Source organism: Scardinius erythrophthalmus (assembly GCF_964197995.2).
Source record: "Scardinius erythrophthalmus genome assembly, chromosome: 18".
NCBI lineage: Eukaryota > Metazoa > Chordata > Actinopteri > Cypriniformes > Leuciscidae > Scardinius > Scardinius erythrophthalmus.
In genome coordinates this window covers 32,708,046-32,729,682 of record NC_138238.1, presented here as the reverse complement: position 1 = coordinate 32,729,682, position 21,637 = coordinate 32,708,046, and the positions used below count along the sequence as shown (strand labels likewise).

General features: G+C 37.9%; 1 protein-coding gene across 1 annotated transcript in view; it reads left to right on the top strand.

Moving 5' to 3' along the window:
• Positions 1-21,637, top strand: part of arid5b (AT-rich interaction domain 5B) — a 120,948-nt gene that overhangs the window by 65,823 nt on the left and 33,488 nt on the right. Inside the window, exons 5-6 of the mRNA XM_081393213.1 lie at positions 11,440-11,561; positions 20,678-20,888. Of these exons, the coding sequence (XP_081249339.1) occupies positions 11,440-11,561; positions 20,678-20,888 (333 nt within the window). The remainder of the gene's footprint in view (positions 1-11,439; positions 11,562-20,677; positions 20,889-21,637) is intronic.

Here is a 21,637-nt window from a genome sequence, read left to right as displayed (position 1 = left end):
ACCGCACAGATCTATTCTTGAGCTACATTGCTCACCCCTCGTGAATTTATTCCCAGACCGCATTAAAATCCATTGCAACGTAAAGTGCTAACTATCCTATGCATTAAACGTGAACACAGATGGCCGGTACTCGGTCAAACCACAGGGCATATTAGCATCTTCATTGGGGGGAGCAGTGGAGAGCAAGAGAGTTACAAAAATAAATGAGATTTATGAGCAATTGGCATGATGGTTATTGCACATTCCTGCGTCAGTATGAGTGGATCCACTCTCAGTCATAACCCCCCCCCCCCCCCCCCCCCCTTCTTCTTGCCCCGGACTATGGCATGTCTAAATGAGGATGAAATCCAGCACAGGGAAGACACACTAAGTAAACGTTGAGGGGCCGGATCGGATGACGACGCATCTGTTGTTCAGCGGCGACTGTTAATTTGGATGTCTATAAATCCCACTCGTAGTGTCCCGTTCCACACCCCCTGTCCCAGGAGCTTGTGCCAAGACTGACCACCCCCCCCCCACACACACACACACACACACACACACGAGCGCCTGTGCCAGCAGCTTTCAGGAGGAGCGGTGCACTGCTGACGGATACTGGCTAGATTAATAGACTCTTGGATAGGCTGTAGTCTCAGCTTTTTATATTTTTGTTCACAGGGCAGTCAAAAGTGAGTAGGTTGGGGTGACGGTGACCCGGGGTGCTCATCTTAGTAAGTGCAGGGGGGTCGTTATTTTATTGAACCACGCACTTTTTCCATCTTTCACCGTCTGATTTATTTTCAGGAGGGTGTTACAAAGGCTTTCATGCTGACGTAGGACAATGATGAAGTTAAGTTAAAGCTGTCACATGGCAGCAGGTCTAGTAGAACGAAGTGAGGCCTTTTAAGTGCTGATGTTTTTTTAAATGCAAATGAAAAGTTTCAATGAATCAAATTAATTTATGAAAAATATATTTAGCATAAAAAATGTATTAAATTTATTTAAAAAAATATTTTACCATTTATAATAATTTAATTATGTTAAAAAATATTATTATTTGCTTGTGACATTTTATAATAAAAAAATCTCAATATTATATTATTATTTGCAATGACATTTTATGTTTAGATTGATGTAAAATATTCTCACTAATGTATTATTATTATTAATAATAATAATCAAATTTATTTATCATTTACATTTCTAGTCCACATGTAAAGTACTAATATTTGTATTTGTTGTATTAATTTTAATCTACTATTTTGCAATCACTGTATTTCATTCATGAGAATTGGGGGAGGGTGTAATTTATTGTCGTGAAAATCATGTAAAAAAAACGGAACAATCGAATGAGCTTAGCATTCAGTCAGTTGTATCACACACGCCAGTGTGTCTCTTTTTGGTGTGTTGCACATTGTATAGTTTGATATTTGATTTATAATATCTGTAGTAATGCCATTTTCCTCTTGCCTTTTAGGGAAAGATATTAGGAGTATACCCATTAAGATATTACATTATCTAATATGATGTCATGACAGGAAGGGGTTAAGTGATTCTGCTGGACTGGTTGTATTGACTGTTTGTATATTGCTGCATGTGTGTGTTTGTGGTTCAGTTAAACCCTAGATAATGGGGACAAAAGATGGAAATATATCCGAAATCCTTGTTCTTGTGGGGACATTTTCTGATCCCCATGAAGAATACAGCTTATAAATCATACAGAATGATGTTTTTTTTGAAAATGTAAGAATGCTGAAGGTTTTCTGTGATGGGTAGGTTTGGGTGTGTGTATATGTGTGTGTGACTATTGTCCTGGTATGAGTAATACCTCACAGTAACACTAGAGGGCAACTGGCTGTCACTGAGCTGACTCCTGCATGATGTATATAAATATATATGTATCATCACAAATCTCCAGTGCTGGCGATATTCTTACATCTAATCGTTTTAATAACACAGTCTGCTCTCAAAAGAGTTTTTAGCATTTAATTATGCCACATTGTGATTTTACCTATATAAAAAAGTCAGGCTGACAGAAAGGATTGACAGGAATGTGTAGACAAAATGAAAGAGAGAGAGAGGGAAGCAAAATGACGTTGGATTATTTTTAGGCAGAGATCAAGTGGCTGTTAGTCAGGCGTTCATAACAGAAGTTGAAGCAGAATATTAGCATATTGAGAGCAGAATAAAAGCAGAAGAGCAGATTAATGCTGCTAACAATTGCTTGATTAAGTTATATTAGATTAGTCTTGTTTTATTTGAACATTGTGGTTACATCGCTATCTTGTTGTTGGTGTTTTCTAAGGCAAGCGCCATTACTGTGTGCTACAACTCTATTAAATAGTGTTGCACAACATATCAATACCATATTGATTAGTGGGTGATATAAAGTTTTTTTTTAATCAGTATTGGGCAGTATTTAATTGCATGCTCTAATATTTTGATTAACTTTGCCCTCATCTAACGCTCACTTGTGATATTTAATAACACTGTTGAATGTAATCTTTATCTTATCTCGAAATGAATATCCTTTTTCATACTGTACATTATAATGTTGTGATGCATAAATTCACTTCTGGCATTTAAAATGGATCCTTTTAATTTGTAGTGTTTATTTTATGTTTAGACAAAATAGTAAAGAATTTGAAGATTTAATATTTAAAATTTATATTTTAAAGGTGCTGTATGTAGGATCCAGCGGCCTCTAGCGGTGATGTTTCAGATTGCAACAACAGTGCTCGTGCGCGTGCTCAAACTCAAGAGCGCGAACTCACTACCGGCGGCCACACTTTTCAACACAACGGAGAAAGCATCACACAACATGCTGGAAACTCATGTAAACTCCCACTGCAACATTACCATAATAGGCTACTTTTATCAGCTTGACGTAGAACTAATGCTCCATGCTCGTACCATGATAACGTTACATTGACTGTATTTTGCCGACATGTGGTGTTATCTAGCATTATTTTACTAACTATTTGTGTATCTTTCACAATCAGCAATGTCAATATAAGGTCAATGAATGAAAACGAAAACGGTTAGTCAACTAGACTGGACAATTTCAGTGTAACAATAAGACAGTAAGTAATATTACTGTACTGAACGTCTGGAAATGTGTATTATAAACAATATGATAGTAGTGGGATGAGTGACGTTAGACAGTAGATCTAGAACATAAAATAAAAGTTACATCCTAAAGCACCTGCTTTTTGTTATCATGGAACAGTCTTTTGTATTCATTTCATGTCTTATGTATGTTATATTTTACCTTGCTATTTCAAAACGGAGGTCTCTCCACAATTCAAACGCTCTGCCGATGTTGATCCGTGTTTTCGTCCTGAGTCGATCCGATTGACGTTTGGCCTGACGAGCTTCAGCAGATATATATATATATATATATATATATTTTTTTTTTTTTGGAGTTTGTGTTGGAGTCTGTGTTGTGCTGGAGGCAGGTCGTTTTTTGGTGTTATCAGACTCCATGTCGTTAGCTGCAGTGCAGTTGCAATAGACTGTAGGCTCGGGAGCGCGCATGCACGTCACATCCGGTGGATTTCGCAGAAAATCCGACCCGGAGACTTCACATAAAAATAGGAATACTGGCCTTCAGAGGTAATAGCAAAACACGAAAAGTGGATCAATGTAATGTGTGATTACAACCCCTTCACAGACGGGCAATAAAAAAAGGATTCATTTTATAAAAAAAGTTACATGCAGCACCTTTAATATAATTTACTGTTATTGCTATTTTAAGTACATATAGTAACGTGTAACGACGTCACCTTAAAATAAAGCGTTACCGAGTTTGGTTTAGGGTTAATCGCATGTAATTATGCATAATTTACAGTTATTACTATAGGAACTACATGTAACGTGTAATAGGACACTGTGAAATAAATTGTTACTGAATGTATTGCGCATAGTATATGTTAACTAATGCATTAACTCATTTTAACAAATGAAACCTTATTGTAAAGTGTTACCTAATTGTAGGCTTTAACTGTAATGTGTAACTTATCCAACACCATTTATTATATATGAACATGAATAATACCTCAAATCATGCAACATGTTGAGCAGTGGCTTTTCTAACGAATCAAAGTTGGGTTAGATTGTCACCTGCAATATAATAATAATAATAATAAAAAAAAATTAAAGAAGGGACCCAAGCCATATATACATAGGGAGTGTCATAGAATATCATATAGCGACTTTGGCAGTTCGAAGTTCATTGTGAAGTTGTGAGGATTGTGAGATGAATAACACATGAGGGGGATTTGGATCTGGAGTGCGTGTCGAGAGATCAAGCTGATGCAGCATTCTCCCACAACCGCACATGACATAACACCACACACTCCAGCACAAACGAACAGATAAATAAATAACAAACACACTGTATGCAGCGTCCTCCGGCATATGCGCAGCTTTCAGTGATGTGCTGTGACTGTGCCACTTGCTCTCTCTTGAATTAGCATCTGACCTTGGTGTGTGTGCGTCATGTACGCACGCGCTCACGCCGCATTCCCCCCCGTGAGGGGACGCGCAGTGACATTGACTCATTGTTTGGTCCAATCTGTTTGCACTGTAAAAAAAAAAAAGGCCTCGCAGAAGTCGCACTGCTGCTGCTGATTCAGAGACTTGTGCTCAACACTATCAGCGATTAAAAGATAGAAGTGGAAGTGTTGCTGCTTCGAAGGGGGATTTGGGAGCGCGCGGCATTATTTAATGAGGGCGATATCATTTATTCATCGTGTATGTTTTGCTCCTTCTGCACCTCACAGTGCCATCTGCTGTATAGCGCTGTATTAAATCACAACGAGCAGAGGAATTCTGTCAGGCCGTGAGAGAGGAAAAATAAAAGGTCTTCACATATAGAGTGCGACAAAATGATCACAAGTCAATCATTTTCTTTTTGAGAACAGTTTAAAGCTCAAGTGTTCAAAATTAAAAATATGAATAATTGTTTCAAACAGGTTTCCAAAAAATGCAACCCATCTGCCATGTCACATGGCATAAGACTCAAGTGATTGGCCCAAAAACTGCCTATTGGCCAAGATTGTAGAGTTTTTTTCTTTTTTGCGATAGTTATCAGTCTATATATTGGATATAATACTGGATATGCCTGAATCCATTTGTAGCATTTGTTTTTACTGATATTTGGCAGTTTTATATTATCGGCATTGGCCGAGAAATGTCAAAACCAGCATTTATTTTGACAGCAACAGGACTTTTATTTTGACAGCACTGAAAATGCCATCACCTGAATGCAGATGCGAGCGTAATCTTTAAATCTTTGATATCGGACTATGCTATGTTATATCCAGTTTTCTGCTATGTTGTATTAATGTCACATGTCAATGTGTGCTGTATGTAAAATCAGCGTTACGTGATTTTTTTTTTTTTTGAGAATAATTCCCAGAGCGCACAAATTTACCAGATTACTGAGTGCACTGTTGGTTACAGTGTTTACTTCCTTCTTATTTATGTATTTTTTGTGTGAAAAATACTGTAATAGGATTACAGAATCGCTGAAGCATCAATAAATCAATCAATAAATATTTTTTTTTTGTACATATTGATTGATTTTACATTGTTATTTCTAATTTAATAAATCAAAGTTTAATTCCAGCAATTGTTATGCATGTTATTTAATTTAAATAACGTAATATCATATATATCAGCTTTATATCGGCCATCGGTCACCTTGCTCTCTAAAATATTGTTTCGGCCATATCAGTCAAGCTTTAAATAGTATAGAATTTAATCCATATAATCCATTTACCTCGCTGGTGTAATGAATGGAACTGCAGCTGATGATGAAAACATGGGTGGGATTAGACTGGCGTACAGCCCCTCCGTCTTCCTGCATAATTAAACCAGTTTAAGCAGTTTCCTAGCAGCAGAGTTGATCAGGTGGACATGTGCCAGAACACACCGGTCATGTGATGAGCGTGACCTTTCAGCAGGATGCAACATCATCACTCTAGCTGTTCAAGCAGTCAAATACCATTGAGATAATATTATAGTTTTCATTCATATTTTGACATACCATATCAAATTTGACCCTATTTACTTACTTTAATGTGTTTTACTGTAAATGATCCAAAGATATATATTTCTTAAATTTCCTGTAAATATGAATTTTCTGAATCAAAACTTCATTAGTTTATTCACGATGTGAGTTATTCACACGGCCGTGTGAGCAGGTAAATATAATATTAACCAATAAAACAGAGTTAAACATTTTTCTAATAAAAGGTTTGAAAATAACAAGTAAAATAAAATAAAATCTAATCCTAACATAAAATGATATTATAAACGATGCAATAATATAATTTAATATTATTATATTTTTGAATTTTTTTATTTATTTATGGAAGTTGTAAATGTACTGTACAAAGATTTGAGCCATGGAATGTGAGGGTGAATATTTTCCCACACTGTTCTCTCTCTGTGTCTGTGTGTGTGTGTGTGTGTGTGTGTGTGTGTGTGTGTGTGTGTGTGTGTGTGTGTGTGTGTGTGTGTGTGTGTGTGTGTGTGTGTGTGTGTGTGTGTGTGTGTGTGTGTGTGTGTGTGTGTGTGTGTGTGTGTGTGTGTGTGTGTATGTGTGTGTGTGTGTGTGTGTGTGTGTGTGTGTGTGTGTGCGCGCACAGGGGTGTGGGTCTGACTTTGATTGAGACTCAGATTCAGTTCATTTAATTTGGCTTCCTCTGAAACTTCCATCCACCGCAAATGTTTCAGGTCAAAACTCTGGAGAATCCGCAGATATGCTTCAAACGTATTTGCTCAAAGGAAAAAGCATGACCACAGGAATGCACAAGCAGATATTTGATCTGCGAGAGACCCCATAGTGCTCTGTAATGACTTTGGAAGAAGGTAGAGAAGCCCAGCTCGGCTTCAAAGCTCTGGCCACCCTTCAGCCCCCAGCACCAGGGTAAATGACCTGTTAAAATCCACAGAGGGAAAGTGCAGAGATTACTGGAAACAAAAGCAACTGAGTCGCTGTAATGAGCTTTTGATGTTTGTGACAATGGGAGCCATCAGTTTGGGGGGAAACAAGAAAAGAAGACATATTAAGAAGAGGTCTGCTGCTCTTTTGGATAATTGGAGCTTTGGTTTGCAGGACAGTGACACAACTTATCCATTATGGGTGTATTTAGAAACATTTGGATAATATTACACATTGGCTTATTTAATGTAAATGGTGTACGGTCACATGGAAAATACTCATTGACAAAGCTGTTGTATATATATATATATATATATATATATATATATATATATATATTCTAACTACAAATTCTAACATTCTTCTTCTGGCTAAGTAGGAACACTTAACAGCCAATTATCTCACACTGGCCAAATATTGGCAGATTCTTAGGGCAGGCTGATATATCTGCAATCTTGTCCCCATATTGTGTGCTAGAGTAAGGGAGAGAGAGAGAGAGAGAGAGAGAGAGAGAGAGAGAGAGAGAGAGAGAGATTGAGAGACCACAGTTGTTTTGTCTCATCAGCAGGCTCAGGAATCAGGAATTTGAGAGGGAAATCCATGGAATTCTGTGGAATGGATTTAAAGCGGTCATGGCATGGATTTTTTTATTTATTATTATTTTAATATGTTCCTTGAAGTTCAGTTATAATGTTAATTTAAAAAATGATTATTTTCAACCCTCATTCAGAGGGACAGATTCTCTGTCTGAAATGATCCGTTTTTAAAGGGCTCCTTGTCAGTAAACGGCCACTGTTATGATTGGCTAGGAAACAGTTTCATCGCTCACTCGCTTTTGCACTCGATTAACACCGTGTCCAAACCAGCGGGATGCTATAAGATTCCAGCGACAAATAATTTGTCTGTCCACACTAGACGTGACGCGACTACGTGATGCGTCAAAATCAATCAAAATCCACAGCCAATCAGAACAGTGTGTGGGCGGAGTCTCGCGGCAAGTGCACAGCACCAGAGAGTAAACTTGACGGCACTCGCAAGAAAATGGATAAGTAGGCTACATAATCAAATTCACAAATATTACACCAATTTAAACATTATTAAAAATACATTGGCTACTGAGTTACTAAAACAGTCTTTGTCTAATACACTCGTTTGTTCACTGTTTCTAAATGAAGTTCTGGGTAAAAAATTCCCTCTCAGAAAGTCCCTGCTCGCAAGGTAGTACTTTTTCAAAAGTTCAGGAACTTGGGACTTGGGCGCTGAACATGCTGATTGGTTGAGTTCACGCAGCATTTTGTTTGGTTGACTCCACACAGTATTTTATTTCAACCACCATTTTGAAAAGTCTGTTGCGGTGCGTGCCGTAAGAGTTGTTTGCTATTTGAATCAACAATGGATTTAAAAAAATACAACCGATGGACCAACTACGGTGAGAACTGGAAAGTGGCGTGCAATCCTGCGTTACTGGAGTAATTTGCCTAATCTTCGGGTACTTTAGACCGCGATGGAAACGCAGACAGAAACAGGTCTGGGGAAAAAAGTTCCTGGGACAAATTGTTCCCAGTAATTTCGGTGGAAACGCGGCTTTATTGGTACACTGTAAAAAATTCCACATATCTTAAAGTACAGTCAACTTGGTTGTGCAAGTCATTTAAACTGAAATTATATTAAACTAACTTAAAAAAAAATTTGTTGAATCTTGTATATCTTATAAAAAAAGTTGAAATTTGTTTAAATTATTTTGATGGATTAATGTAAAAATATAGCGATCAGATCATTTTGTGTAGCTGATATAATAAATAATTTGTGTAATTTATTGATTTTCAATTTGGATCATGTGATGAAAATTCAGCTTTGTCATCACAGAAATAAATTAAATTTGAAAACATTAAAATAGAAAACGGTTATATAAAATGTGTAATAATATTTGACAACATTACTGTTTTTGCTTATTTTTGATCACATAAATGCAACCTTGGTGAGCATCAAAAACATTAAAAAAATCTTAATGACCCCACATTTTTTAACCGTGGTGTTTATATTAAACATTAAATTAACCAATAAATTGTTATTTACAGTATATTATGGAAGTCTTAAATAATGAGAATGGAGTGCTCATATTGGAGAGCTCAACACGGGATAGCAAGCGTGAAGTAAAGGAGCTAATGTACTCCAGCAATCATGAGTAATACATTACTCACATGGCTTGAATTCAAATGATTGTGATGTGGGGTGGAAGCTAAAAGGGAAAGAATTGGCAAATACGAATGCAGAGTGAATTAGTCTAAAGAACAAAGGAAAAGTGACATTTAAGAGAGAAGCGGCCTCATTTCCTCAATAAACGCAAGCCTTTCCTCTGCCTAGCCCACGGATGCCTGCGCAAATGTGTTTGTCATGGCCACAGCAGCCAAGTAAACAAACCTGCCTGTTGCCAAGGTGACAAAAAAGGCTTCTTACATAAATGTTTATTTATGAACAAATGGACTCATTTGATGTGCCGTTTCTCTGACCCCAATGCTGCATGCGGCAAATTTGATGAAAAAAGGCGGCGTGTTGAGAAAAGAACCCAAAAATAAAATAAAATAAGCTCTTCTCCGGCTGATTAGGTAATGCTTTCTTTTCTTTTCCCAGAACAGATCATGTTGCCAGTCTGAGCTTTGTTGGAAGATCAAGTGTAGCGTTGTGGCCGCAGCGTTGGGCCTTGTGTAACCTTGACAATGATTTAATCATCAGCGCACATGGAATGCAGTGCCAGCTGACCGCACTGAACCTGCGCTCGAGAGCACCTGTCCTGGTGTCTGAAGCTCCTCCTGCCTCTCGTTGCTCGGAGTTTGAACTCTTGCTTGTGGTTGTCATTTTCCAGCTGGATGCTGGTGATGCTTTGACGGCGTTCATCAGGTGCACAATGGGCTTTTAGAAACGTCTGGAAATGTGAAACATTAGATTTTTCTCTGGCCCGAAAGACTGTTCACTCGGTCATCATCATTAGGGGTGGGCGATATAACAGATGACTTGATCAGCAGGTAGAAATGTGTCAACCCGGTAGAGTTACACATGGTTATGCATATCATATGTGACTGTTTTTGCAAGCATTTTTCAGCCTTGCCAGTTTAAACCATTCAAACTCAATGCATTTTTTTAAAATAAAGGTTGTTTATTGAAGAATGAAGAAACTTTAACATCCATGGAGCCTTTCCATTGCACAAAAGGTTCTTTATAGTGGAAAAAAAGGTTATTTTGATTATTAAAATGTTCTTCACACTAAGAAAAATGGTTCTTTGAAGGACTATTCACTAAAAGGTTCTTTGGGGAACCAAAAATGGTTCTTCTATGGCGTCGCTGCGAAAACCCCATTTTGGAACGTTTATTTTTAAGAGTGAAGTTGCGAAAGAAACGTAATTAGTCAGACGGTTTTCTGTGCATATATGGTTAAACGGATGCTCTTAAATGGTCAAACGCGCACAAAATTATGTATAAAGGACCGTTTTGGTGAGTATTCACGTAAACAGATTTGGTTATGTCTTGGCACTGGTGCCAAATCCTGGGCAAATTCCTATCGGAAGTGAGCATCCCTATGCCCTAGTCACTCCGAAGGACAGAGGTCTTGAAGTAGGGAGCAGGGCACATCATGAAATGAATCGTGAGGATTCGCCATCCTGGGTCACATGACCATAAACGATTCAATTACTTCCTTGCGGAAGGGCCCTTTTGTGAAGGGATTAAGTTGTTCACTTTCATTTGGAACGTCCCTACAAATGGCGTCTTTTGGAATTTGGAATTCCCCCCTGTTCCAGGGGATGAAGGGAACTGAAGTGGCACATGCCCCATAGGGGTAAGTTGTGCCATGTCAAACAGAAAGTTCAGTTATTAGGGAATATGTGAAACAACATTAGTGAGTGAATTTTTTCAAATAATGACAGAATATTCATTCTAGTCCTTATAAGGCTGACCCGATTGCACCCACCTCAATTTTCGCTGTTATTTTGAGCTGTGATGACGACGTATTATGGATTTTATTCATTTGCCCTTCAGGCTTTGTTTGAGTTTTCCGCTTGTTGACACATCCTGTCATTCCGTGAATTGCTTTACCATTAGCATGTGTATTATCTAACAAATTCTGCTTGGAGGCCCATATAATAATGAAAATGATTTGGAACTGATGACCAAGAATGCCTGTAACGGTGATGGACAGCATTTTGACCTTGTCTCAGGATAATTAAGTCCTGAGTGCCATTCAATGTAAAAAAAATATCCAGAATGAAGAAGGATGTAATATAATTTAAAGCAATGTAAGTCACTGGAATGGCTCCAGGGATCACTTGTCAAGCAACCAATTGGTGGAACAATGTTGGCTGTAGTTTATGTGTGTCCGCCACAGACATGGCGTATCCATTGTCATGTTTCCCTATTTGTGCTATAGTACAGTGAGCAGATGTCAGGGGTCTTTATGGGCTGTGGGTGCTTATGGCTGACATTGGCGGCTCTAACTGGTCTTCTGCTGTCCACAGCTCCCAACCTGAAGGGCCGGCCCCGGAAGAAGAAGCTCTCCATCTCCCAGCGGCGAGACTCGCAGGGACAGAGCAGTACTGCCAAGGAGCCCAATGGCGTGGAGGGCAAGTCTCTTTTCAAGGTATTGAAATTGTGAAGATAATTATTTTCATATTATGACTCATTTCTAGGCTCCCCGAGTGCCAAACTATCAGCATAAGGTCTGGTCCACTTTGCACTGGGCCATTTCAGAAAATCATGCAATGGCTAGTATTTTAAATGTATACAGTGCTTAACAAATTTATTAGACTACCTGTCATAATAAAGAGAAAACACAAATATTTTAGGAATCTGTCAAAAACTTGTTTAAAACTAAAAAATATTGTCATTTATTTGGCAAATAACAAACTGAAACAACTAAATAGTCTTTATTCACTCATAATAACCAAAAAAACTTAATATTTTGTATGGCTTCCTTTTGCCTTGATAACAGCTTGCATTCTTGCTGGCATTGTTTTTATGTACAGTATGTTTCCACAGTCTCTGTTGGTATTGACTTACAAATAGTTTTTAGTTGTTCCCAAAGATCTGTCTCTGAATCCACTAAATCCCAAATTTGTTCAGTAGGATTCAAGTCCAGACTTTGACTTGGCCAACTGTGACTTAAGTGAATATTATATATATAAATAATTTGTTCAATAGGATTCAAGACCAGACGTTTTTGAATATTTGGATCACTATATCTCTATATATATATCTATAGATAGATAGATAGATAGATATACATACATATACACACATATATATAGTGATATAATCCTAAACCCTAATCCAGTTTTAGATAAATTATATAGTAACAAATGTATTTTCATATATATTAAATTGATAGTATATAATACTTATTAAATAAAGTAGAAAATAAAGTGAAATTAATAATACAAAATTAAAGTAATATACATAATACCATAAAAAGCTGGATAATTTTGAAAATGAAAAATAAAATAAAAAATATATAAAATAATAATAAAGGTAAAACTATAAACAAGCCATAATATTTTCAGCTTCTAATATCATTCAGTGCAGATGCAGATCATTTCAACACATGACCAGTGGTATTGTTCAGTACACTGGTCACAGAAATATAGGGCATCCTTCATTTTCTGCATGTCTTTCAATGCAAAAAAAAAAAAACTTTTTTCTTTTAGATATTATTAGCTCAGTCTCAGTTTCAATCCATCAATCTGAAGTACTTCCCTCCTTTTCCTGTTGTTTGGCATTTAGTGTTACTTCAGATTCCCATGTTTGACTAATGGGCTACAATTGTTTTTCTTTTTGTTATTTTATCAACCTTTGCCCTTGCATGTCATTTCCTGTCCATTCTCCTGCCAGCATGAGGGCAGTGTTTTATGGTCTTCCTCATCTGGATGAATATTTGTTCAGCAAAACAGCAGCTAATTCACTCCAGCTTTGTTGAAAACCTTAAAAACATGCAGTGATCTAAACCGGCCCTGACTCAGTTTTTTTAAGATGTGATCTAATATGGCTCTATAGCTCATGTGCATGATTGTTTATATCATTGCAAAATTTAAACAAATGTATTATCACACAGCTCTATATACAAAAAGGATATATATAATATCCAACTTTATGCGGATACATTTTCACAAAATGTAACTATATTATCACCCAGCTCTTTATATAAAGTTGGATATATAAGTATGTCCAACTTTATCTCCATACATATTTAATTCACATAGCATATCTCAACTGCTTGATCGCTTTTATCGTGGCAAAATGTCAAGTCAAGTCAAGTCAAGTTTATTTATATAGCGCTTTTCACAACACAGGTTGTATCAAAGCAGCTTCACAGTAATAAATTAGAACAATACATCAATGTTTGTTTCTAGTGGAACGTCTACGTTCGGTAATGCTGATCAATAGTATCGTTGATTGATTAATTAAATTAAATATCCCCAAATATCCCCAACTGAGCAAGCCAAAGGCAACAGTGGCAAGGAACCGAAAAACTCCATCAGGTGACCTAATGGAGAAAAAAAAAACCTTGGGAGAACCCGGGCTCAGTCGGGGGCCAGTTCTCCTCTGGCGTTTATGAACTAGAGGTCGGATTTAACTGTAGGATTAAAAGTATTATATGAATGCCTGGCTGAAGAGATGCGTCTTTAATCTAGTTTTAAACTGGGAGAGCGAGTCTGAGCAACGAACAGTATCCGGAAGACTATTCCAGAGTTTTGGTGCTAAATGTGAAAATGCTCTCCCTCCTTTGGTGGACCTTGATATCCTAGGTATGACCAAAAGCCTCGAATTTAGTGACCTTAAAGAGCGCGATGGATTATAGGGCGATAGAAGATCCGTTAAATAGACTGGAGCTAAGCCGTTTAGGGCTTTATAAGTCAGTAGCAATACCTTGTAATTAATACGGGACTTTATAGGTAACCAATGTAGGGATGATAAAATCGGTGTTATATGATCATATTTTCTTGATCTAGTTAGAACTCTAGCGGCGGCATTTTGGACTAACTGTAGCTTGTTTATTGAGGATGCAGGACAACCGGCTAATAACGCATTACAGTAATCAAGTCTCGAGGTCATGAATGCATGAACTAACTTTTCTGCGTCAGAAACTGATAGCATATTACGTAGCTTAGCAATGTTTCTAAGGTGGAAAAAGGCTGTTCTTGTAACATATGAAATATGATTTTCAAAAGACAGGTTGCAGTCTAATATAACACCCAGGTCTTTTACTGTAGAGGATGAAGTAACAGGACATCCTACTATGTTAAAGTTGTATTGTGAGAGGTTTTGTGGGTGGTTTTTTGAACCGATAAGTAGTACCTCTGTCTTGTCTGGATTTAATAAAAGAAAATTATGCGTCATCCAATCTTTTATATCTTTAACACACTCTGTCAATTTGGATAATTTAGCGTTTTCATCTGGCCGTGATGAAATATAGATTTGAGTGTCATCAGCATAACAATGGAAACTAATTCCATGTTTCCTTATAATATTTCCAAGTGGTAGCATATATATTGAGAATAATAGAGGGCCTAACACAGATCCCTGCGGCACTCCATAGTTTACTGGAGTTATGATAGATTTTTCTCCATTTAAATAAACAAAATGGTAGCGGTCAGATAAATACGATCTAAACCAGCTTAATGCTTGTCCTTGAACACCAGTATAATTTTGTAGTCGATCTAAGAGTATTGTATGATCTATAGTATCGAACGCAGCACTAAGATCAAGTAAAACTAATATTGAGATACAGCCTTGGTCAGAAGCTAAAAGTAAATCATTTGTGATTTTAACGAGCGCAGTTTCAGTGCTATGATGCGGCCTGAATCCAGACTGAAACTTTTCATAGGTGTCATTTTCTTGTAAGAAAGAGCCCAGTTGAGCGGACACAACTTTTTCTAGTATTTTAGACATAAAAGGTAGATTTGAAATGGGTCTATAATTTACTAGATTATTCGGATCTAATTGTGGTTTCTTAATGAGAGGTTTTATAACTGCCAGTTTAAATGTTTTTGGAACATAACCTAAAGATAAAGACGAGTTAATAATATTGAGGAGAGGCTCTTCCACTACAGGTAACACTTCTTTCAATAGTTTAGTTGGTATGGGATCTAATAAACATGTTGTTGTTTTAGATGAAGTAAAAAGTTTATTTAACTCTTTTTGTTCTATAGTTGTGAAGCACTGTAATTGTTCTTGCGGCGTGATAATTGAGGCTGAATTATAAGGCGCGATTGAGGATTGAACGTTTACAATTGTGGTTCTGATGTTTTCTATTTTCTCAGTGAAGAACTTCATGAAATCATTACTACTAAACTGTAATGGAATATTTTGTTCAGGAGACATCTGTTTATTTGTTAGTCTCGCCACGGTGTTAAATAAGAACTTAGGATTGTTATGGTTGTTTTCTATTAGTTTGCGTAGATGCTCAGCCCTGGCCGCTTTTAGGGCCTTTTTATAACGTGACATACTGTCTTTCCATGCGATTCTAAAGACCTCTAAGTTGGTTTGTTTCCATTTACGTTCTAAATTACGGGTTTCTCTCTTTAGAACACGCGTAGTATTGTTGTACCATGGTGCTTTACTTTTCTCTCTGACCTTTTTTAATCTAATGGGCGCAACAATATCCAAAATTCCAGAGAGAATGGTGCTCATAGTGCTAGTTAATTCCTCAAGTTCATCTGTTTGTTTGGGTTCACTGAGCAGCTGAGACAGATCCGATAAGCTGTTTGAAAAATTATCTATGGTGGATGGAAGGATTGTTCTGCCTAATCGATAACGCGGCGCAGCATGATATATTACAGGAGTACGTAATATGCAAGTTACCATGTAATGGTCAGTGACATCGTCACTTTGTGGAATGATATCTATATCGGTTGGATCGGTTCCATGTGATATAATTAAATCGAGTGTATGATTAAATCGATGAGTCGGTCCGGTAATGTTTTGCTTGACCCCAAAGGAGTTTAATAAATCTGTAAACGCAGCCCCTAACGCATCATTTTGATTATCTACATGGATATTAAAGTCTCCAACAATTAATGCTTTATCGAAGTTAACTAATAGGTCTGAGAGAAAATCTGCAAACTCTTTTAGGAAATCAGCGTAAGGCCCAGGCGGTCTATATACGGTAGCCAAGGCTAGAGTTAATAGGGATGTTTTTTGAACATCTAACAGCGTAACATTTAGTACAAGTACTTCAAATGAAATAAACTTATAACCAGTTTTCTGAGTAACATTGAGAAAATCTCTATAGATTGTTGCAACACCGCCGCCACGACCATTCAGACGGGGCTCGTGCTTATAGGAGTATCCTGCTGGAGTAGACTCATTTAAACCAAAATAATCATTTGGTTTAAGCCAGGTTTCAGTAAGGCAAAGTACATCGAAGCTATTATCTGTGACTATTTCATTTACAATAACTGCCTTAGGTGTGAGTGATCTAATGTTTAGAAGACCTAGCTTTAAAAATTGTTTTTGATTACCAATAGCAACATTTTCTGGTTTAATAACAATTAGATTTTTTCTAGATCCTGCAGTAGATTTATGATTTGATCTCACTAAACGAGGAATAGACACAGTTTCTATGCAATGTTCTACACTATTTATATCAGTTAAATTGGTGCAGCAGAGACTATGATTTGGACTTTTGTTTACTAGTCAAAAGGTATTTAACATTTTGGAGATGTTATCTGACAGAAGATCCGATCCGAATCTGCTTGGGTGTAAGCCATCAGCATGGTAAAGCCTAGGACGCTCCCAAAACAGATTCCAATTATTTACAAAGAGAAGTTTCTGCTCATTGCACCATGATATTAACCATTCATTAAGCGCAAATAATCTACTAAACTTTTCATGACCTAGTAGATACGTGGGAAGCGGTCCTGACACAATAATCGTTATATCAGGCGATGTGCTGCGTACCGTATCGATCAGATTCCTGAAGTCTTTCTTCAAAACCTCCGTTTGGCGCAGTCTGATGTCGGCCCCTCCCGCGTGCAGGACAACGGTTCCGACGCGCTCGTTCAGAATCTCGGGAACGTGAGCAGCGATTTCAGAAACACGAGCACCAGGAAAGCAGTGACTATGCACCTTACTTTTATTTAACGTAACGTGTACGTGTCGAACGATGGAATCGCCGATGATCACAGCATCGCGTTCTGTTTCGCGAAGAGGGGAGAAGCGGTTTTGTGTGGATATCTCGAAAACCGGGAGGGTCGGAGAGAGTTTTCTTGGTCTAGACCTGACTCGTGACTTCCGCTGCGGAAAAATCCAGGCTTCGTGATGGCATGTCGGAGCCGGAGTGAACGAGACCATGGCTGATCGCGACCTCGACGTTCGGGACCGATGTTGAGGAACGCACGGAGTAGACGAGGTCGGAGTCAGCGGGTTAGTAACATTAATCTCTGATTTGTGTGCCTCGGCACGTGATGTTTCGAGAGCCAAACGCCGGTCTATCAGCTCGGCTTTTCTTACTAAAAGGTCGTGGATCTGTTTCTCAACAGCTTCCAGCTCAGACTGCACCGCGTGCAGCTCAAATGTGTCCTCACCTGCACCAAAAGGTAGACTACTTACATTTGATATATTCGCCATTTTAACAGATGGACAGTAAGTTAAGTTAGCAACGACGCTACCAGTGGTGCTATCAATATTAATACTAATTTATGGCTTAAGTCTTGGATATAATCCGTCTTTTCAGTGGTACGGGTGTAGAGTAGACGCACGATAGGCGAAAAAATGTTTGTTTGTAACTTAAATGAGTGCGGAGAAGACGCGTTCAGCCGTGATCCACGGACGTAACCTATAAGAGTATCCAGCGTTGGATCACAAGGCTTGAGACGCGTCTGCTCAACAATCTGTGTTATAACTATGAGGTGAGAAAAAGTAGAAAATGTTCATTGTAAGTGAGTTTAAAGAGAAATCAAGAATTATAAATCAATCGATGGAGCTCCAAAGACAACAACGCGCTCAGACAAAATGTAAACCATATTATTGCCCAGCTCTAATCTGCTAAATGGCATGAAGATATTAAGATATTATAAATGAAGATATTAACGCATTAAGATATTATAAACATTAACACCATGATTTTCTGTAAAGCTGCTTTGAAACAATATGTAAATAGATAAATAAATAGTAATTAAAAACAAAGGGTTTTGTTCTGTAATATGATCTCATATGATAGAGAACATGACACATACAGTATACTTCAAAAACCCATGTTATACTGCTTCCAGGGAGTGTTTAATTCATGTCAACGTAACCTAATGTTTCAGCGTTTCATTCTTTGACTTTTTTTTGTATTCGTTCACATATTCCACTGGCCTTGATAACTCCTTTTGGAAAATAAATGCTCTTGATTACCGGGAACAGATGGTTAAACAGACGTGTGTGGGCCAGCGATGACTGTAGTAGGTGACAGCATGGTGAGGCCTGACACTGTAAAACTGACTCCAGAACAGTTTTCAGACACTCACTCCTGGGTCAGAACAGCTATTTCAAGACTTTGAAAGTTCGTCGTGGTATTTAGAAAATGCACAGGATTTCTTACAGAACTGAAAACAATCAGTGTGTAAACTAGTGGTTCTCAGTTGGTCACAGGTTCTGATTTTTTCTTTAAAAGAATTTGGGGAGGGGGGAAAAAATCACTTTGATCTGTATTTTGGCTTGTTTTTAGTGCCATTCGAAGGTTTGGGATCAGAACGTGGTTTTTGTTTTGTTCTGTTTTTAGAAAATAATACTTTTATTCAGGAAGAATGCATTGCATTGATCAAAAGTTACAGTAAAGACTTACATTGTTACAAAATATTTCTCTATCAAATAAATCAAATGAGTCCTGAAATTTCTTTATCACGTATTCCACAAAAATATTTATCAGCACAATTGTTTTCAGCATCACTCATAAGAAGGAATTATTCTTGAGCACCAAATTATCATATTAGAATGATTTCTAAAGGATCATGTGACACTGACTGAATACTGGAGTAATGGTGCTAAAAATTCATCTTCGTCATCAAAGGAATAAATCTCTCACACACACACACACACACACACACACACACACACACACACACACACACACACACACACACACACACACATATATATATATATATATATATATATATACACTCACTTAAAGGATTATTAGGAACACCTGTTCAATTTCTCTTTAATGCAATTATCTAATAGACCAAGCACATGGCAGTTGCTTCAATGCATTTAGGGGTGTGGTCCTGGTCAAGACAATCTCCTGAACTCCAAACTGAATGTCAGAATGGGAAAGAAAGGTGATTTAAGCAATTTTGAGCGTGGCATGGTTGTTGGTGCCAGACGGGCCGGTCTGAGTATTTCACAATCTGCTCAGTTACTGGGATTTTCACGCACAACCATTTCTAGGGTTTGCAAAGAATGGTGTGAAAAGGGAAAAACATCCAGTATGCGGCAGTCCTGTGGGCGAAAATGCCTTGTTGATGCTAGAGGTCAGAGGAGAATGGGCCGACTGATTCAAGCTGATAGAAGAGCAACTTTGACTGAAATAACCACTCGTTACAACCGAGGTATGCAGCAAAGCATTTGTGAAGCCACAACACGCACAACCTTGAGGCGGATGGGCTACAACAGCAGAAGACCCCACCGGGTACCACTCATCTCCACTACAAATAGGAAAAAGAGGCTACAATTTGCACGAGCTCACCAAAATTGGACAGTTGAAGACTGGAAAAATGTTGCCTGGTCTGATGAGTCTCGATTTCTGTTGAGACATTCAGATGGTAGAGTCAGAATTTGGCGTAAACAGAATGAGAACATGGATCCATCATGCCTTGTTACCACTGTGCAGGCTGGTGGTGGTGGTGTAATGGTGTGGGGGATGTTTTCTTGGCACACTTTAGGCCCCTTAGTGCCAATTGGGCATCGTTTAAATGCCACGGCCTACCTGAGCATTGTTTCTGACCATGTCCATCCCTTTATGACCACCATGTACCCATCCTCTGATGGCTACTTCCAGCAGGATAATGCACCATGTCACAAAGCTCGAATCATTTCAAATTGGTTTCTTGAACATGACAACGAGTTCACTGTACTAAAATGGCCCCCACAGTCACCAGATCTCAACCCAATAGAGCATCTTTGGGATGTGGTGGAACGGGAGCTTCGTGCCCTGGATGTGCATCCCACAAATCTCCATCAACTGCAAGATGCTATCCTATCAATATGGGCCAACATTTCTAAAGAATGCTTTCAGCACCTTGTTGAATCAATGCCACGTAGAATTAAGGCAGTTCTGAAGGCGAAAGGGGGCCAAACACAGTATTAGTATGGTGTTCCTAATAATCCTTTAGGTGAGTGTGTATATATACTGTATCTCTCTATATATATATTATACATACACACATACATATACATTATATATACTATCTTACTGACCCCAAACTATTTTAATCATAAATCTAACAATAATTAGTGGTGTTAGCAAAAAGCAAAAAAAAAAATAAGTGATGACAAGCACACACACACAAAAAAAAAAAGATTAATACAAAATCACTGATTCAGTCACTAATAAAACTCTGAGAGCCACTGATGTACATTAAAATATGCATTATCTTTTGATATTTTGATATTTATTTAATGCAGATCTGAAGTAGATCTGATGTTATCCACCTAGAAAGAGCAGGCCTGCTTTTCAATATTCTTAAATATTTATTTTTGCTATGTGACGTTTAGATGAAGGTGGACTCAAAATCAGGACTGCCCAAGCCCAGAAACAACAATAGTGGCAGCAGTTGGAAAAAAGCGGCGTCCGAGGACAAACCGAAGGTTGAAGGAGGTGAGGAGTGCCGTACAGATGAGCAGGCCTTCCTGGTGGCGCTGTATAAGTACATGAAAGAGAGGAAAACTCCCATTGAGAGGATACCGTACCTGGGCTTCAAACAGAGTGAGTACAGATTCTTAACCAGCTCTGAAGATCTCAAGTGCTAGTTTTATCAACCTCAGAGCCAAATTGAAAAAAATGTGTGTGCCATTTACGGTCACTAGTTCAAACGGAAATTGATGCTATTTCAAAAAGTCAAGAATGCTGGAACTATCTGTTTCCAAAAGAAAAAGCTCATTCTGTCATCTTACCCTCATAAGGGTCATTCCAAACCTGATCTTCTTTCTTTCGTGAAACACAAAAGGATATCTTGGGTAGAATGTCTGAACTTTTGTTTTTGCATACAAGATGGATGGTGATTTATACAGATTTATACAGTTTACTGAAGCTTTCAGATCTCATTTGCAGTCATGTGGCATGCGAGAACTGATGGCATGTGCTGTTTATAATGCTAATTTTATGTCATAGAAGAAAAAAACTATATGGTTTGGAAAGAATGTCTTTTGAGATTATGTGTCCTTCCAGTTCACACTAAACACCTTTCAGTGTTCGCAGTGGCCCAAAACAGAAAAAAAACGTGTAATTTATATTTCAAAGTTGCAAAGTAGGTCAACACAACTTAAATAAACATATAAATACAATTATATCCCAGGCAGCTCTGCGGATCGCTTTAATGTAACACATCCAGCTCTGACCTCTAGTACACAGTGTGAATAAACAAGTAGCTTTACGCTCAACTCGAATAAAGTATGCAAGCAATCTGTTACTATTTAAATGCAGACAGCAGAGATTTTATTATTCATAATCTTTCC